This window comes from Arvicanthis niloticus, chromosome 1 (assembly GCF_011762505.2).
Source record: "Arvicanthis niloticus isolate mArvNil1 chromosome 1, mArvNil1.pat.X, whole genome shotgun sequence".
NCBI lineage: Eukaryota > Metazoa > Chordata > Mammalia > Rodentia > Muridae > Arvicanthis > Arvicanthis niloticus.
Window position 1 is genome coordinate 68,290,017 of NC_047658.1, and position 18,188 is coordinate 68,308,204.

The 18,188-nt window shown below is 44.8% G+C and overlaps 1 protein-coding gene across 5 annotated transcripts in view; it reads right to left on the minus strand.

Moving 5' to 3' along the window:
* Positions 1-18,188, minus strand: part of Uvrag (UV radiation resistance associated) — a 251,710-nt gene that overhangs the window by 12,508 nt on the left and 221,014 nt on the right. For all 5 annotated transcript variants that reach the window (XM_076938617.1, XM_076938594.1, XM_076938584.1 and 2 more), the window contains one exon: positions 8,948-9,039. In XM_076938617.1, coding sequence (XP_076794732.1) covers positions 8,948-9,039 — 92 coding nt within the window. The remainder of the gene's footprint in view (positions 1-8,947; positions 9,040-18,188) is intronic.

Below are 18,188 nucleotides of genomic sequence, written 5' to 3' on the forward strand. Positions count from 1 at the left end.
CAGGCCTTATAAAGCAAACTGTATGTGGGTACCTAGCATTCTGTTTCTTGAGCTTCAACTTTCCACTTTGTGATTTATTACTGTATGGAGCTCATGGTGCATACATAACTTGTACCTGGGGCTTTCAATATGGCTGTTCTGATTTGAGGTATGGCAATTCTAAGACATGCTATATAAGAAAAGGTAAAATATCCTATCAGTCATTTTAAGGACCTAGAGCAAAGACTCAGTGGTTCAGAGCACTGGTTGCTCTTTCAGAGGACTAGGTTTGGTTCCTAGCATTTATATGGTCACTTAGAACACCTTAACTCCAGTTGCAGGGGATCTAATGCCCTCTTCTGGCCTCTCTGTAGGAACCAGGACATGTGGTACATATAAGTATGCACACATCCATGTAAATATATAAATCTTTAAAAAATGTAAACTAGTGAGTGTATGTTGATATTGATATTATTTTAGCTAGATAATTTTGCATCTTATTTGAGTTTCATCAAATATATTATTAAAAGTTAACTTACCTGTTTCCTTTTGCCTGATAAAATGCAGCTGCCAGAAAACTGCTGTCTGCATTTGTTGCTCACGCTGTTTGCTGAGCCCTGACACAGACAAAGGGCTTGAAAACTGGCTGCCCTGACAGAGTCCATCTCTGCAGTCGGAGATGTTACTACTGTTCACATCGTCTACATTGTATCGAGTAGATACAATTACTTTATAATCAGGAGGAGCAAACAGAAATTAGACATAAACATGAAAAGCAAATATCTTCAATCTGGATCAGACTTGCTGGCAGAGGAGAAAGCAGCCCCAGCAAGCAAAAGACTGTCACTGGCAGAAAGTCTGAGCACAAAGGATGTTGGACAGCTGTTCTCCATCCTGACTGAAGACAGAAGAAAGCGGAAATGGGTGTTAACCGCAGGAGGGGGGCTGTAAGTTAAATATAGGGAAGAATTTCCTGAAGTGAGGGTGTTTAAACTCTGGAATGAGTTATGGAAGGAGCCTCCCCACCCCCCAATGTCTTTTAAAGTCCCACAAATGCCAACATGCCTTGTGTGTTCCAGTCCAGAGGCAGGGAGATGGCCCATCAAGGTCCCTCTGAAATAGCGATCTTAAGAGTAAATAATTCCAGTGAAACTTTATTTTTCATTAACTTTCTACTAGGCTCCATCTTTTGTATTGGAATGCCAGTCTGAGAGCCATACTCTCACAAGCAGGCCACGTGATACTTAAGTAGTACTCTTGAGACTTCAAAGACATCTCATTTGATCTAAATTTAAAGACTGTCATCAGCTAGCTGTGGTTTTAAGTCCCCTGGAGGTCACCTGCCAGAGCTCAGCTGAATCTGGCATGAAAGCATGACTAAGGGAAAGGATGAGGGAGGATGTAAGATGTGAGACTTTCAAACGCTCTGACTGCTGTTGCATCGCGGTGATTTTAAAGTGTACCACTGCTTACTGTAGACAGACGTTTACTGAAACAGCTAAAAGTCAGCCTGGTAGTGCCAACCTGTCATCTCAGTCCTTGGGGGTGAGGCGAAGGTCAAGAGTTTAAGGCCAGCTTTGGCTACACCAGACCCGTGTCAAACAACAAACAAATACCCACCCTATGTTCCAGTTCTTGGGTAAGGACCTTTTCCTACTATTTCTACTTACAGCTGTTGGGCTTGATTCTCTCACTTTGCAAAGGAAAACAAGACTGCAGCATGTGGTGGCAAGGGCAGGAGAATTTCTGAAAGTTCAAGACTAGACTGTCTTTCCCTGCCACCACTGCTGGGTGGTAAGGGGGAGTGGGGAAGAAAAGGAAGAGTGGATGAGGGGCAGGGAGGATGAGGAGCAGGGAGGATGAGGAGCAGGGAGGATGAGGAGCAGGGAGGATGAGGAGCAGGGAGGATGAGGAGCAGGGAGGATGAGGAGCAGAGGATGAGGAGCAGGGAGGATGAGGAACAGGGAGGATGAGGAACAGGGAGGATGAGGAACAGGGAGGATGAGGAGCAGGAAGGATGAGGGACAGGGAGGATGAGGAGCACAGAGGATGAGAAGCAGGGAGGATGTGGAGCAGGAAGGATGAGGAGCAGGGAGGATGAGGAACAGGGAGGATGAGGAGCAGGGAGGATGAGGAGCAGGGAGGATGAGAAGCAGGGAGGATGAGGAGCAGGGAGGATGAGGAACAGGGAGGATGAGGAGCAGGGAGGATGAGGAGCAGAGGATGAGGAGCAGAGGATGAGGAGCAGGGAGGATGAGGAGCAGGGAGGATGAGGAGCAGAGGATGAGGAGCACAGAGGATGAGGAGCAGGGAGGATGAGGAGCAGAGGATGAGGAGCAGGGAGGATGAGGAGCAGGGAGGATGAGGAGCAGAGGATGAGGAGCAGGGAGGATGAGGAGCAGAGGATGAGGAGCACACGAAGGATGTGGAGAGCTATCAGTGAAGGGAAGAGCCCCTTACCTACTGAGTCACAGCTACTGGGAGAGACTACTGTGTGAGAATGTCCTGCAAGGCATGCCCTTCAAAACATTTAATTAGTCACAGCTACTTTAGATTAGAAGCTAAACCAATGTGAACTAGGCCCAGGCAGCATAAAATTTGTTTTTAAAATGCCCTTCATCTCCTGACAGCACAAGATGCACAGTAGAAACTTGAATTGTCAAGTGCATGAAATTTTACTCAATTGTTTTTTTAAGATTTTATTTGTGTGCAGTACTCACAAAAACCAGAAGGGAGCGTCAGATCCCCTGGAGCTGGAGTTAACTGTCACCTGTGAGCTGCCAGTTTGAGTGCTGGAGGGTTTGCTTGGGACTTTTGGAAAAGTAACAAACACTCTTAATTAACTCCTGAGACATCTCTCTAGCCCAACTTATTATTTTATATAGTTCTTTTGTGTTTATAACCCCTTTAGCAGATATATCTCATTTGTTCTACATATCTATGCTTGGAAACCAGGACTGGTACTATTAATATCAATAAAGTTCACTTGATACTTAAAAATAATTTATGAAATTTAAGTGATACAGCAGAAACCTACACCCATGCCTTCTGACCCCCAAGCTCTCTTTGTTGTATCACATTGCCCTGTATGAATGTGATGGTGAATTTATGCTTTATGATCAGAAAGTGAAATTTAGAATAAAAATTTCCTTAATAATGCACAACAGAGGGCTTTGAAATCATGTTTTTTTGTCAAGTCTTACTTCAAGAACTGCAGCATCCATGGAAGACAAAACTTGCAGGCGAGTTCGCGTGAGCTCTAGGATGCTCTGCACCCTGGGTTCTCTTCCTGCTTTTTAACTACAGAACAGGGACTGACAGAGGCGGACTTCCAGCATTACAGTTCTCATGGGTTTGCAAAGCTTTCTGAGGTATCTGGGTAAGCTTCCTCCAGAACACTGCTGGCCTTGCTGTGCATCATTCTACAAGACTCTGGATTTGACTTTGGTAACGGGTGTCCTGTCGGGGTAATAGTGCACAGTATCAGAGGGATGAGAAGCAGGGAAAGCACAGAGGAGACATCAGCATGAATGGGACATCATGGTGTGTGACAAGAACTGTCCTCGGTGGCTGTCATGTGATTCTGGAAAGTCATCCATGAGCCTGCTTTCTGAGCTGTGAACCACGATCATTATTCTTTTGCCCTCAGCTCTCTCAGGACTGTTAGAAGCACAAATACATACAGAAAGATTTTTAAGTAAATGGATTTTTAATAGTAAGAAGGTAGAAGCTACCAACATGTACAGGTAAACAGACTGCTTTTCTCTGACTCTTCAGAAAGGTTTAGTTAAGGGGCGTCAGAAGAAATAGTTGAGAAAATGGTTAACATTTTATACCATTAGTGTTTAAGAAAGTAAGCTGGTACATAAAAACACAAGAACTATATGAATACCTATTTGTAAGGCAAACATGGACTTTAAAAAACTAAAATACCTATAAAAAGAATGAATAATTTTTAAAAATAGAAGCTACAACTATGACCTGCTATTCATTATCCATTCGTACTAACTGCTAAGTGAGGCATGCTGGGTGCACTTTTATTTAAATCTCAATGGCACCACCATCAGCTAGGTCCTGTTACCCGCAGTTCTGTCCAGAGACTGAGTTCAGAGGCATTAGTATCAAACAGTCCATGCTCTTTCCACTTAACTGCACTATGTTGTCTTCTAGCAATGCTTTTCAACCTGTGGGTCATGACCCCTTTGGGAGTCAACCAGCCCTTTCATAGGGGCTGCCTAAGACCATCAAGAAACACAGATATTTATGCTACAATTCATGACAGTCATGAAGTAGCATTTTATGGCTGAGGGTCCCCACAACATGAGAAACTGTATTAGTGTCACAGCATCAGGAAGGCGGAGAACCACTGCCTTAAACCAAATTCCCACAGCCAAGTCCATTCTGTGTCTTAAGCCTACTCCAACGTCAGCTCCAAGGCAAGGCCCACGGTCCTCAGACCAGTCAGGAATGAACTTCTGGCCACATCATAACTTATGTCTCTCTTAGAGCATTTTATACTTTTTTAAAATTATTATTATTTTCTGTTCGTATTTCATCACCTTGATTAGACAAGTAGTGAGAATGCCTGTAGGTGTTTGTCCTATGAAAAGAAGACAGACACTTTGTATTCAGTGCCCCGTGCCAGGCTGGGACCACACAGGCCAGCTGGACGAAGACCCGGCGAGTGCTGCTCACAAGCCCTGTGGATTACATGTGGTGATAGAGGTGAGTCTGAGTCACTGAAGGAATACACCTTGGTCCCATATTTGCCCTGTGCTTGGTGGTGAGGGCATGACGTATGGCTTGGGCTATACCTTAATCTGTGAGAACATCTGCACAGGCAGTGGGGGTGGAACTGTTCTGAGAGGTAGGAATGGTGAAGTGGAGCACTGTGGTCAGAAATGTGTGTGCTGTGTCTGGGGTCCATGCAGACCAGAGGGCTGGGGAGATGCATATGCAAGGGCCCTACTGCAGACAGCCCTCTCCAGCTCTGGCTGGGCAAATCATCACATGGCAGTCACCGCCTTGGATTGCAAGCACATTCCTCCCTGACTGTAACTTAGCCCTTGAAGCAGCTCTGAACCTACCCATTGACTTAGACCGCTTTGTAGTAAGAGAACAGGAGAAAGGGCTGCACAGATGGCTTGCAGGTGACTTCAGCAGAGCATTTGGGGATAGGGCTCGAAGCTGAAATTCTGCTCACCTTGCAGCTCTAGTTGGGTTCCTGACACTAGGATGGGAAAACAGGGGTCACCTGGGAAAGAGCTGTCAAAAACCAGTGAGAACCACACCTGTGCCACAGTGTGCATGAAGAGAGAGGGCTCATTTTAGAACTGCTCAGGTGGAGGCTGACAATATTAGTTAAGAAATCTGTAATATACAGGAAAAAAAAATCACTTCATTAAAAGAGCCTTTATCACTGTCCTTTCTTTACAGAATCAAACAAAACAAGCTGTTGTATAACTTGGATGCTTCCCCAAGGAATTCGATGAACCCACTGATCCTCTGCCAGCTTGCAATCCTGAACTCCAGCAGGACAGACAGCGGCAACTCCACAGGACCTGTCTGCCAGTGGTAACCACTGCACAAGTGTTTCCTTTCCTAGAAGATGTTAAGTCTCCCCTAGGAGCTGAGACATTAAGAGTCTCCCCAAGGAGGAGCTGAGTTTGTTTGGCCTTTGCCCTTAAGAACACAAGCTGGGGATGTGATAAGGGACCCCCAGTCTACAGAGGCTTAGGGATTTCCTGAGGCTGAACCAGCTTGCTCCAGCTTTGTTTAGGTGTGTGGAGCCTGGCCTCCTGCGGTGGTCTTGACTTGAAATTATTCAGAAGAATTCATTTTCCCAGTACTATGTCTTGAAAATAGTGGCCCAGTTTCCATTAGAGACCAGAAAGTGGCTGTTACTGCATGTTCTTGTTAACACACTGCCATGGCTGGCACAGATGGGCACCGTGCAAACAATACGTTCAGGGTTTGATGGTCTTGCTACGCCAGTGCCAGGGGACCGAGATTCTCCTTTATTGCTACAGGTTCATAGGCCAATGGCACTCAGTCATTTCATTTCTCTGTGCCTTAAAACGAGTTGCTAAAAAGACAGTACTGCAAGTGGGGAAGGGCAGGAGGAGGGCTTGAGGTGAGTATTTTCCATAGATTGTCTGTAGGCATCTCAGAAGGCCCTAATATCTACAGTTGCAATAATTTGCTCTCTGTCTTCTCTGTCTCTCTCTGTGCCTCTGACACATACACACACACACACATGCACACGCACACGCACACACACATATATGGAGAATGGGACAAGTAGAACCAGGGAGATAAACTGCACCGATCCTGCTGTAGGAAAAGAAAAGCCATCGGTCAAGACAGGATGACAGAGTGGTAGGAGGAGGAAGGCAGGAGTCACCAGCAAAGTTGGAGGCTATGCACATGCTGACCAGAATAATTCAAGACAGTGGCCTTTGAGGTCCGCACAGAGCTTAGTAGGCACAAGGACCCAAACATAAACACCACAGAACACAAACAGTCCTGTAATCATCAGAGACATCAAACCAGTGCTCCCTCAATGAACAGAAACCACTGAGCTTTTGCTTATTTCTGTCAGACTGTTAAGACATGGATGACCTCTATCCCATATGAACCGCTTGTTCCACAGAGCAGGAGGAGGAAAGGTCCTCACTGTATTGTGAGGCTGTTACAACTTCATCATCATGTCTGTTCATGTTACAACCACAACCAGACATGGGAGATTCTTTTTTTGAGACAAGGTCTCACGTAGAATAAACTAGCCTCACTGTTTGGCTGGGGAAGACCTTAAACTTCTGATTCTCTGCGGTCACTCTTGAGTGCTGAGATTACAGGCATATGCCATGACACCTGGTAATCACCGTTTGAGAAAGTTAGTTACAGGCTAGCCAGAACCACCTGGGGTATATGAACCTCTTTAAAGAAAAAAAGGACAGAAGAACTGTTACACTTTACTCTCATTGGAGATGACCTTGGAATCCTGACCTGCGTGCACCGTGTATCTCAAGAGCTGGGATTACAGGAATGTGCCATCACGGCCGGCAAGAGATGCCATCTTTATAATTAATAAGGCTCAATATCATTAAGCAACCAAATGACTCAAACAAAACTCCAAATCAAGATTCTAAGTTAAGCCCGGTGTTTTACAGAGCCACTCAAACAGGACTGTGTACAGATTCGATGTCTGAGTGATGGCATCAGCCTCTTCCCGTTGCCTTAGGAACCGCAATGGGGCTCTGTCCCCCCACTTGCCCTCTCTCACTAGAGAACTTTTCTGTAGGTGATTTAGGGGCAGAATCTATGTAATCTTGGCTCAGCGTTCCGTGGGCCCTGCCAGGGAGTCAGCCGACAGCTCTCTGTAGTGTGCTAAGGGGCCTCTGTAGAAGAGCAGGGCTAGTGTGTGGAGTAAGTTTAATTTTGAGTGATGTCTTTGCAAACCCTTTTTATTACAGATCTAAAGCCACTTTTTCCAAGAGGCTTTATCAGTAATAAAACTGACATTTTGATTACGCTAGTCTGTCTCTTATATCCTCTCTCTCAAATGGTTCCAAATGTCAAGGGAGAGGAGGGGTGCCGTTTATTGCACATCTTCAAGCCACATCCAGACACACAGCAATTACATCTTATAATAATTAAGGAGGCATGAGCCTCTGGAGAGAAGTTAAACTCTGAGACAGAACAGGAAGTGTGGAAACAGACTGTGGGTACTTGGGAGAGGTGGTGCTGTCTATCAGAGGGAAAGAGCTCCCACAGTAAGTGATACAGGTTCACTTGATGTCTAGAATGGGTTGACTCTTGGTGACGCCTCAAGCAGGGCTGCGGCTGCCTCTTCCTTCCCAGCTATCTTAAGTGGCTTAAGGCTTGGGTTAGGTTACCTCCAGAATTACATGCCTTGAGGGCAGGGATGGAGCATTACAGGAACCTCCAGAGAGCCTGGCTCAGGGTTACAGGGACAGGGACACACAAACATCTGTAGTCACTTTTGTCAACACAGGTATTGTTATTATTTTGCATTAAACTCTGATTCTTTGCCTGCATTTGGGCACTGAGGTCAATATCAAGCTTTGACAATTGTTTTGATATTCTGAGCTAAGACTTGGATAAAAGGGGTTCTTTGTAAATGAGGATGTCTGAAACCTGTCATTCTGAGGGTCATATGGGACAAAAATAAATGCCAGAGAGCAACCAGAGATGACATTTTCTCATTATTCTCAGGGCTCATCTTCACAGCACAAGAGAGAATGAAGCCAGTACTAGACTTTACACCTCACATTCATCCTCACAGCGAACTGCTGGGTTAGCCGCTGAAGAGGCAGAGGTCAACACAAGGAAATCAAGTTTCAGAGAGGCCAGACTTCAAGTCCACACATTATACAAGAACATCTGCGCTCAAAAGCCAGAGCGTCTTCCAAGAGACTGACTGCTCCCAGCCACCATCTTCTCAGGATCTGACTCCCACTAAACAAGATTTGTTAAATCACCACCCACTGCTCCAGGACACAGGCTTCAGGATCCCTAAATGGCATGAACCCGGAGTTTCCATTATTCAAGTCACGTGAGTCACTTTAATGTTGAGGCTGCCTGCGTGGAACAGCACATGGTGACAAAGCACGACCCACGTTTTAGTAGCAATGCTGGGGCTCAGACTCTTAGTTCCAGCTGCTGGTCCTGGTGCCTGTCCTTTGCTTGTTCGTCCAGGAGTCAGACTGACCTCGCCTGCCTCAGCATCACACTCTACGACTCCCCATTATTACTTGCCTCTCTCCAAGAGGGTGCTCTCTTGCCTTAGCCAGGGCAGAGCTTAGGTTACAAGTTGAGATGGCAGCCTATTTATCTCTTTGGCTATCTCACAGCAGCAGAAAGCCCAGCAATGTGGGTGACTGGCAAGCTTTGCAGGTGTCTCAGCCACACCCCAGCTGTGGGGGTCAGACATATGGATACTTACCACCTGACCATCAGTCCGTGCTCCATGAAGTTTTTCAGGTTAGGAAGAGTCTGCCTCAAGTCTGGAGTCCCCAGGCCATGCTGGTATCTCAGCTGCAACAGAAGAAGATTGAAATTGAAAGCTATTTTGGGAGATGCTAGGCAATGCTCAGGAAGATGAACTGAACAAGCAAACATTAAGCGTACAAAGGCCACAGCAGCCACAGCAGGGGCATGGCGTTTAGTGGCTCTTTACCTTACACCTTGAACTTGTAAACAACGTGGCCAACCTGAGGCCTTGATCTAGTCTTCTCCATTCCCAGACCTTGGTAAAAGTTTTTAACACCACAGACATTATCTCATAGGAATATTTTATTTAAATCAGAAAAAGATGAATTTATCCTTATTGTATGTCTATGACTACACTGCCTACAGGTATATAGGTATGCCATATGTGGCCTGGGCCCACAAAGGCCAGCAGGGGGTATAGAAGCTTTTGGAGCTGAAGTTACAGAATGTGTGAGCCATCACGTGGGTGCTAGAAACTGAACATGGGTCCTTGGCAAGAGCAGTAAGTACTCTTAACTACAGAACCATACCCACCCCTCTTACCTTTAATTTTGTATATATGTGTTGTGTCTGTTTGCATAAGTATAGTGTCTGAGAGAGCTGGGAGAGGTTTTCGATCTCCTGGAACCACCAGGCATGGGTGCTGAGAATCATGCCCGGGTCTTTGCAAGAGCACGGCTGCTCCTGAGCACAGAACCATCTCTCCAGCCCCTCAAAGAAAACCAAATTACATGAATTAGTGCCACAGCTGACAGGAGCTGCACTCCAGGTTTCTCTGCAGCCTTCACTGTTTTGTGTGTGAGCGTGAGGGTGGGCCTCTTGAGGTTTTATCGCTAGTAGCACAAAAACAGAAGAAAGAAACAGTGAATTTAAGAGTTAAGTAAAAAGTTACTGGGAGATTAATTTACGCATGAGCACCCAGCACTCAGCTGATTTGCTGTAATACTTAATAAAGAGTTTACTCTCTGGAACTGAGACTCTAAAGGAGAATCCCATAGCACAAGTGAGTGTCCAGAATGCTCTGGGTGAATACGCACATCAAGTAAGAAGGCAGAAACACACTGTTAGATCTAGAGGGTGTCTTGGCTGTGACTGAAGCCAGTGGTAAATTCCCCAGGCTTCCTCGGTACACACAGACCCAGTGAGGGCCTGCTTTTCACAAGCCGTTCCTTCTACTGTATCCACCCCACTGACTGAGGAGAAAATTGGTAACAGTACTCGGGAGGTCAGGGGAAAGTATTCTCTTCCCTTCAAACCTAGCTTGGTGACCTAAATCACCTCCTGAGATTTGCTAGCCTTGAATTATAAGATCTACTCCATATTAAATGACATCATTCCTTGTATTAATATAAAAGCATTTTTTCCATACATTGATAAAAGCAAAATGGCTGATCTCCCAAAATGACATTCCTGAATTCATTGTTTCAGTAAGAAGTGAAATTGTTTACACATGGCATGAAAATTTCACCTGTGATTCATACTGAAAAATATTAAATATTAAAAAAAGACCTATGCAGAATAGCACAAAACTGTGTGTCTCTGGGCCAACACACAGTCAACTGCTTGTCTAAGCTTCACAATGGACGGTGGATGTTGAGTTGTTTTCAGAGACCACAGTGAAAAATTCTCTTAAGTCTGATTTCAGTCAAAGAAATGAAAATGTGGGAACTCCAAGGCTCCACCAAGGCCTTAAGTGTTTGTTACATTGCACTACTGTGCCGAGCTAGCTTTTCAGGGCCAGACAGCGCAGGGAGGCTATGGACCACTTTTCCAGCCTCCGTAAATGAAGAGAGCAAGGCTCACAAAGGCACATGGCGTCTCCTTTGCTCAGACTAGAGCCTCTGGATTACTGCTCCGTGTTCTCCCATCACACTGGTCTTGAGTTTTCAGCATGGAGAATGAAGGACAAATGTTTGTACTGTGGGTTGGCTGACTGGTCACTTTACAAACACACAGCCTTAGGTTTGGTTCCCCGCACCATGGGAACTGGGCACAGAGACAGAGCCCTGTAATCCTGTCACTCAGAAGGTTGATGCAGGAGGACCAGAAGTTGAGGGCCATCTTGGGCTATATACAGAGTTTAAGGTCAGTCTGGGATACATGAGACCTGATCTTAAGAAAAAAAAAAAAAGAGTTCTTATTAAATATGTTTCTGTATAAATTTAGCTTATTACTAAGTATTACCAAAGAAGTAGTCTAAAGTGCCCTAGGTTTCTAATGAAAGAATAATAATGCCTGGTCTCCAGGAGCAACTGCTTCCAGCTGTTTCTTTCCCATTGCCATCTTTCTCAATGCTGCTGCTAACACTTCCCACCGGCCACCTCCCCACTTCAGCAGCGTTCATGGTTCTGTCACAGGAGATTCTAACTGTTTTGCACCCCTCTTTTTCTCCTCTTTTTTTTTTTTTTTCCCAAGACAGGGTTTCTCTGAGTAGCCCTAGCTAGTCACTCTGTAGACCAGGCTAGCCTCATATCCTCTGCCTCTGCCTCCCAAGTGCTGGGGTTAAAGGCGTGCGCCACCACCTGGCTCACAATTCCTTTCTTACCCGCTGTTATTAAATTAGAGAATTCACTCCACTTCCCTCTCATTGTCCTCAATAAATTCAATACCTTTTTTTTTTTTTTTTGAAACAAGGTCTCATGTAGCCCAGGGTGTCTGGAAACTTGCTATATAGCCCAGGCTGGCCTTAAATCCCCCAATTTCTTGCTCCTGCCTTCCAAGTGCTTGATTATAGGCATGTGCCACCACACCTGATTTCAGCACCCCATTTTTTTTCTTAAATCAATATTCAGAGTTGTACTTACTGTGCCTCACAAATGCTGCTCAGCACTGAGCCACATGGCAGAATACTCCTTTCTCCATATGACTGAATACACCACACCCACCTGCTCAGCCCATTTCTCTCTGAAGAGCTGTATGGGCGAGCCAGCTCACTCACTGCGTCTACTCCCTCTTATGTATAGAGTGGGCATGGTTCTTGCCTCTAAGCACAGTGTGGCCAAAACCAGTATCCAGCCCAGCCAAGTATGCAACATTTACTATCATTAATGATACTTACTATCATTAATGTGTGTGCATATTCCTTCTGCCTGATTCCACAGTACCTACCACAAGGCTGGGATAAACTTGCTCAATAATGACTTATCACTTAACTAATTAGAAGGGAATCATCAAAGGAAGGAATGCGTTATCTCAGATCAAAAGGCAAAAACATAAATATAATGCTTAAGTCTTTTAAATGCTAGTTTTGACTGACTGGTGTGGCAGTGATAAAAACATGTATTTTAACAGCTTCAAAATAACAACACAGGGAAATGGACAGACTGACATGTGATGTGGGTGTCAGGAACCGGAGTGACAGACCCAACTTGGCTGTGCAGCCATGTGCAAATTTCTTCCTGGGCTGAGTTAATCAAGTAATTTCAAGCTTTTAAAGTTTCGTATTCTTTAACAAGTTACCCTGGCAAGGTACTGTCAAAAACAGAGAGAAAGTAAGAGAGACAGGAAAAAAACAGAAAAGAAAGGTGGAGCCAGGGCTGGGCTCACTAAGTTCCAGAGTTTACTTGGCTACACACTCATCCAGGACACCTTCTGGGGGTGCCCAGTGGGTAAGCTGTCCTTGGAACCACATCTGGACAGAACCCTTTTTACCATGCAATCCCTGTGGCACACTACGGCAGCAAAAGGACCAACAGCACCTGCCTTCTGGACTGTTGGAGAGACCGATGAGCGTCATGGCTATTCTTGGTTGTCAACTTGACTGCATCTGGTATTTACTAAAATCCAAGCTGCTGTGTCCACCCGTGAGGGATTTTTCTTGACTGGATCATTCAAGGTGGGAAGATCCACCTTAAATCTGGGCCACACCTTCTGGTGGCATAAAGGACATGGAAGAAGGACGCTCTTGCTTTTTGTCTGCTTGTCCTTGTTCATTTCTTCTCTGGCACAGCAGCCTGTTTCTCCTGGATTCTGACGCATACTGAAGACTAGCTGAGACACCCAGCCTCACGGACCAAACAACTCTTTGATTCTTAGACTTTCTGTTGGGAGGGAGCCATTGTCAAACTAGCTGGACCACAGCCTGTAGGTCACTCTAATAAATTCCATATTATATAACATATAATATTATATATAATATGTATGGAATATATATAATCAGTTCTATCTTTCTAGAGAACCTTGACCGATACAATGAGTCTTACTTCCAGAGAATAGGGGCTCCTGAGGTCTGCTTTTAGAGGGTGAGCACCAGGGAGGCAGAGGCAGGAGGATCAGAAGTTAAAGCCAGGAAGATGAGTTTGAGCCGGTAGCTGTTTTCTCTATGGGACCTTGCCTCAGCTCCATCAAAGCCCACCGTCACTGAGTACGAGCAGTACTACATTTCCCTACATCCAGCTACTTCTGACTCCCTACTGGGGAGGGGAAGGACAAGGAACCAGCAAATAGAATATCACTTTGGGTCTAACTGCCTCAAATTAGGCTCTGAAATAAACACCTTTTGTAATACGTCTTGTCTTCCTGTGCCACTACCCAGAGGCGGGGCAGTTCAGAAGTGGAATTTTGGTTTCAATTGGCCTGAAGTTCAGTTTCCTATGATTGGTCTAGGACGCCATGGAAGCAATTAAGTTTTTCTGCACTTGAGTGGTTGTAGGTGACTGGGATGAAAAGAGCATGCAGATCATAAATGAGATGGGAGCGGACACGTGAGGTGTGGTTTCCCTGGATGAACTAAGAAACAGCATTGTCTGGGTGCAAAAGAACAGCCTGGAGGAGGGAGCTGGCTGAATAGTTACGAAACAAACAGAAAGACAGCTAAAGCAGAGCACACTCAGACACAGCACCAACGACATCGCTGCCAAATTCCAGGGCCCATTTTCTTACCCACCCTCCTTTCTTGTGTAACATTACAGTAAGCCACCACATCCCAAGGCCTATCCAGTTGCTGTGAGATTTACCAAGTAAGACAGGTTGAGCTGACCTCGATGTTAGAGCTGGTTTACACAGGGTGGGGAGTGTAGCTACAGCAATAAGTACCACCCTCTGCAACTCCAGGGATAGAATTTGTAAATAAGCATTGAGTGTACTCTGAGAGCTTTGCTCAGTGAGTGTCCCCCTACTGAGCAGAGAATTCTGTTCTCATATCCAACATTCAATCTGAGTTTTAATTTTTAAACACAATTTTTCTAGGTCAAGAAAGACTCTGGGGTTTAGGAATCATTTTGTCATTTAGGTTTTGGTGGAGGAAAAATTCGCTTTAGATGACATGTGTAAATGTGCGTGCACGTTACACACACGTCCACACATGCACGCACACACACACACACACACACACATACACACACACACACACACACACACACACACACGGCCACTTATTGCATGGCTTATTAGCTCCATATGGAGTCTGAGATGAGCTGCATGAGATGGCTGATACAAACCGTCTGTTACCGTGAGGGAATGTGGATTAATATGTGGCTTCAATAAAGGTTACTAAAAGATCAACACTTCGTGATGGGATTATAATGAATCTGACTACAAAGAGAACTGGTCTGCAGGAACTGAAGGCAAGAAATTAAAAATGTACATATGCATCAAAGATGTAACTTCAGATGGCTTATGTAGTTAAACATCTCTGTAGATGCTTCCTAATATTTCACTTGAAAAGAACTAGATTAAGACCTTTTAAAAGGGCACTGCCATGTCCAAACCTGCCTTTCTGGAAGAAACTACAACTCACTCACAGTCATGGATGGGCTACTGTGAAAGTCTAGCATGAGCAGGCACACTGTTCTCAGAGTGAGTCTTGGAACACACATCTCCAAGGAAAAGCATAAAACCTTGATTATGAGCCTCCTGGATGCAAGGATGACCTAAATACTTTCCCAAGCCCATCTATAAACACATGCCAGTCTTTTCCACGATGGATGGGCTGTAATGTAAACACTTTACATAGCCAGGCCTGCGGGCCCGAGCTCTGAAGCATTAGCATCCAGTCTAACAGCACTACAGGGCTTCAGACACTCTCCAAGGCACACATCAACTGCCCTCGGAAAGCAGGTTAAACTGAGCACTGACAACGCCTTCCCACCTGTTTCTCACATGAGGGAGGGAGCTGTCCCACAGCAGATCTCAGAGCATGGGAGTCCAAGTTTCTGGGTTCTAACCACAGGCTCTTTCCTTTGTACTGTGTTCCTTCACTGTATTTATGAAGCACAGATTGTATCTGAGGCTAGCTCATTCTTACAAAAGCTCTTATATTGCCAATATCCTATGCATCAGAATCTTACACTGAAGCCATTCTGGCCATCATCCTTGGTGAAGCAGGGAGTTTACCTGGGGTTATGCACAAGAGCATGGGTGAGGGGTAACCTAGAGAAGAACAGCAGCTCACAGGCGGCTCTGTCATCTAAGAAAGTACCCATTTCTAGAGACCAGTAATGGCTTATTTGCCCTCACAAAGGGATGGGAGTGCCACTCATGACCTAGACCTGTGCAACCTCACAGGTCCTCTTCCCCTCTCCAAGGGAATGTTCGTGAACCCTATCTTCTCTCCTGGTAATCAGAGATGCTCTGGTCTTAAGATGGCAATAGTCATGTCACACCCAGAGGATAGAGTTCCAGAACATAGCACTGTGACCTGCTGTGACTCCGAAGTCAGCCTGAGTCTCCATCACTGGCAGCTCTTGGAAGTTAACTCATGAGGTTCAGTAATTAACATTGAAGTGGACAAGCAAAAACAATCGTGGAAGCAGCTCTAAGCAGTTTCAATTAATCTCCTTCAAAGGAAGACCATGTGCCCTGAAGGCTAAAGGGTGAGCAGGCTGTGTAGGACCCACCGGTGTAGATGCCCATGCTGCCCAGTAGGCCCAACCCTTACTGTTGGCAGGTAGGTACACAGCTTTCACATGGGACTTGTCTGCATCAATCTCCAACCCAATCAGATCCAACCCTTAAACTGATCGAACTCGGCATTCCTGACTCTCGTGATGCAATCTGACTACGTCCGGAACTGTACATTTGACTGAAACTGCATTTGAGTATAACAAAGGCCATTTTCTAGAATGTTGTGGAAACAGTTCTAGGGAATATAAATGTGTCTGCCTCTGTGCATTCACGACCGAGATGCACACAGGTTGCTGTACGTGGGAGTAGTTTATGCTCTCACTTGCTGAGTCCTTTTCCACTGTACACTGCATGGCTACACTCCCAACTGCTTCTCTATGCCAGCCCATGGCTGCTTAGTTCTCCATATTCTGATGTTAAGTAAGTTGCTTTAAATATTTGGATGCAGTTTTTAGCTGGATTTGTACTTTTGTTTTTCTTGTTAACAATACTGGAATCAGAACTGCTGTTTCAAAGGCAAATGTGTGGTTAATTTTATTTTAAAAATACCAAACTTGCTGGGCAGTGGTGGTGCACACCTTTAATCCCAGCACTTGGGAGGCAGAGGCAGGCGGATTTCTGATTTCGAGGCCAGCCTGGTCTACAGAGTGAGTTCCAGGACAGCCAGAGCTATACAGAGAAACCCTGTCTCGAAAAACAAAAAACAAAACAAAACAAAACAAAACACCCCAAACTTGTTCAAAGAGGTCATCCATTTTACATTCTCTGCATTGGAGCATCAGTGCTTTGGTGGCTTTGCCCTTTCTCAGCATTCGATATTGTTAGTGTTAAGATGGAGAGCCATTCTGGGGCTAGGAGAGGTTCTGTGTAGGGTGAGCACTCACAAGGGCGAGCGAGGCTCAGTCCCCAGTGCTAAATACATACATTGTAGTTTAAAACTAAGTTTATCGAGGCTGGAGAGATGGCTCAGTGGTGAAGAGCACTGACTGCTCTTCCAGAGGTCCTGAGTTCAATTCCGAGCAATCACTTGGGGCCCACAACCATCTGTAATGGGATCCAATGCCCTCTTTTGGTGTGTCTGAAGACAGCTGTAGTGCACTAATATATATATATATATTTATTTATATAAATACATTTATATAAATAAATACATTTATATGAATTTATTTATATAAATAAATATATTTATATGAATTTATTTATATAAATAAATATATTTATTTATATAAAAGAAAGTATTTATTGAAAACAAACAGACACTAAGTTTGCCCACCCAAGTGCCTGTGTAGATGACTTAGATGACTAATAAACCCTTTTCCATGTGCTTGCTTGCCATCCGGTTTCCTCTGGCCCACCTGCATTATGTGAGCTGCACTTCCTCTGATGGATACCTAAGACCCACTGGTTAACCTTAATCTTTTCCAGTTACTAATCCTCTGTTAAATACCAGTTCTGTCTATTCTAGCTAGAACCGATCTTGTTGACCACAACACCACCATCCTCTAGTTAATAAGGGATCCACAAGAAGAAAGTGGAGCTGCCCACTTACTAGCCGCATTTATAGGAGACGTCAGTTCCTATGACGTCTGTTTCCAACATTTCTGTCTTCTCAGCTGCTGTTAAGCTAAACTACACACTTCCAATGTCTTCCAACATTTTACATTATAAATTAATCTCCCATACTTTCTTTATTGTTCTCTGTAGTTCTGAGGTCCCTCCAGTTTCTTTAGAGAACTCGGCAATCAAGTGCTTTAAAAGTGAGAATTCTCTGGAATGTACTTTTCTCTCATTAATGGGTTTTTTCCTCTAAAAATGTTAATTTTATTATAATATAGCTATTTTATGCCTTTTACGTTGTTTTGAGGAAGTTCACTGACCTCACACGTGCCTACTGTTTAGTCTCTGGTTGAACATAAATAAACAGAACTTCAATAACACCCCAAACCAGCGAAGAGTGTCATTATTGTGAGTCATTGTTTGATCTGACAACTCATTAAGCAGAAAGCCGCTCACTGGACAAACATTTCTGTTAGCCAGCTTCCTCTCACTATGATGAAACTCCTGAGGCCATTAACATATTCTGAGAAAATGGCTGTTTTGGCTCATGGTTTGGAGGCTCTGGTCTGTGATCAAGTGCCCCCACACATATACTTTTGGGCTTCTGGTGTGGTAGCACATCATGGCGGAAGTGTGGCACAAACTGGTCCATCAGTCAGGAAGCCCAAAGAGACAGGAGAGAAAGACATCAGTGTGCCATAGTTTCCTTCAAGGACTTGTCCTCAGTGATGTCCCACAAAGCTTCATTTTCCTTAAAGGTTCCCCAGCACTAGAGAGCACCGCTCTGGAAGAAA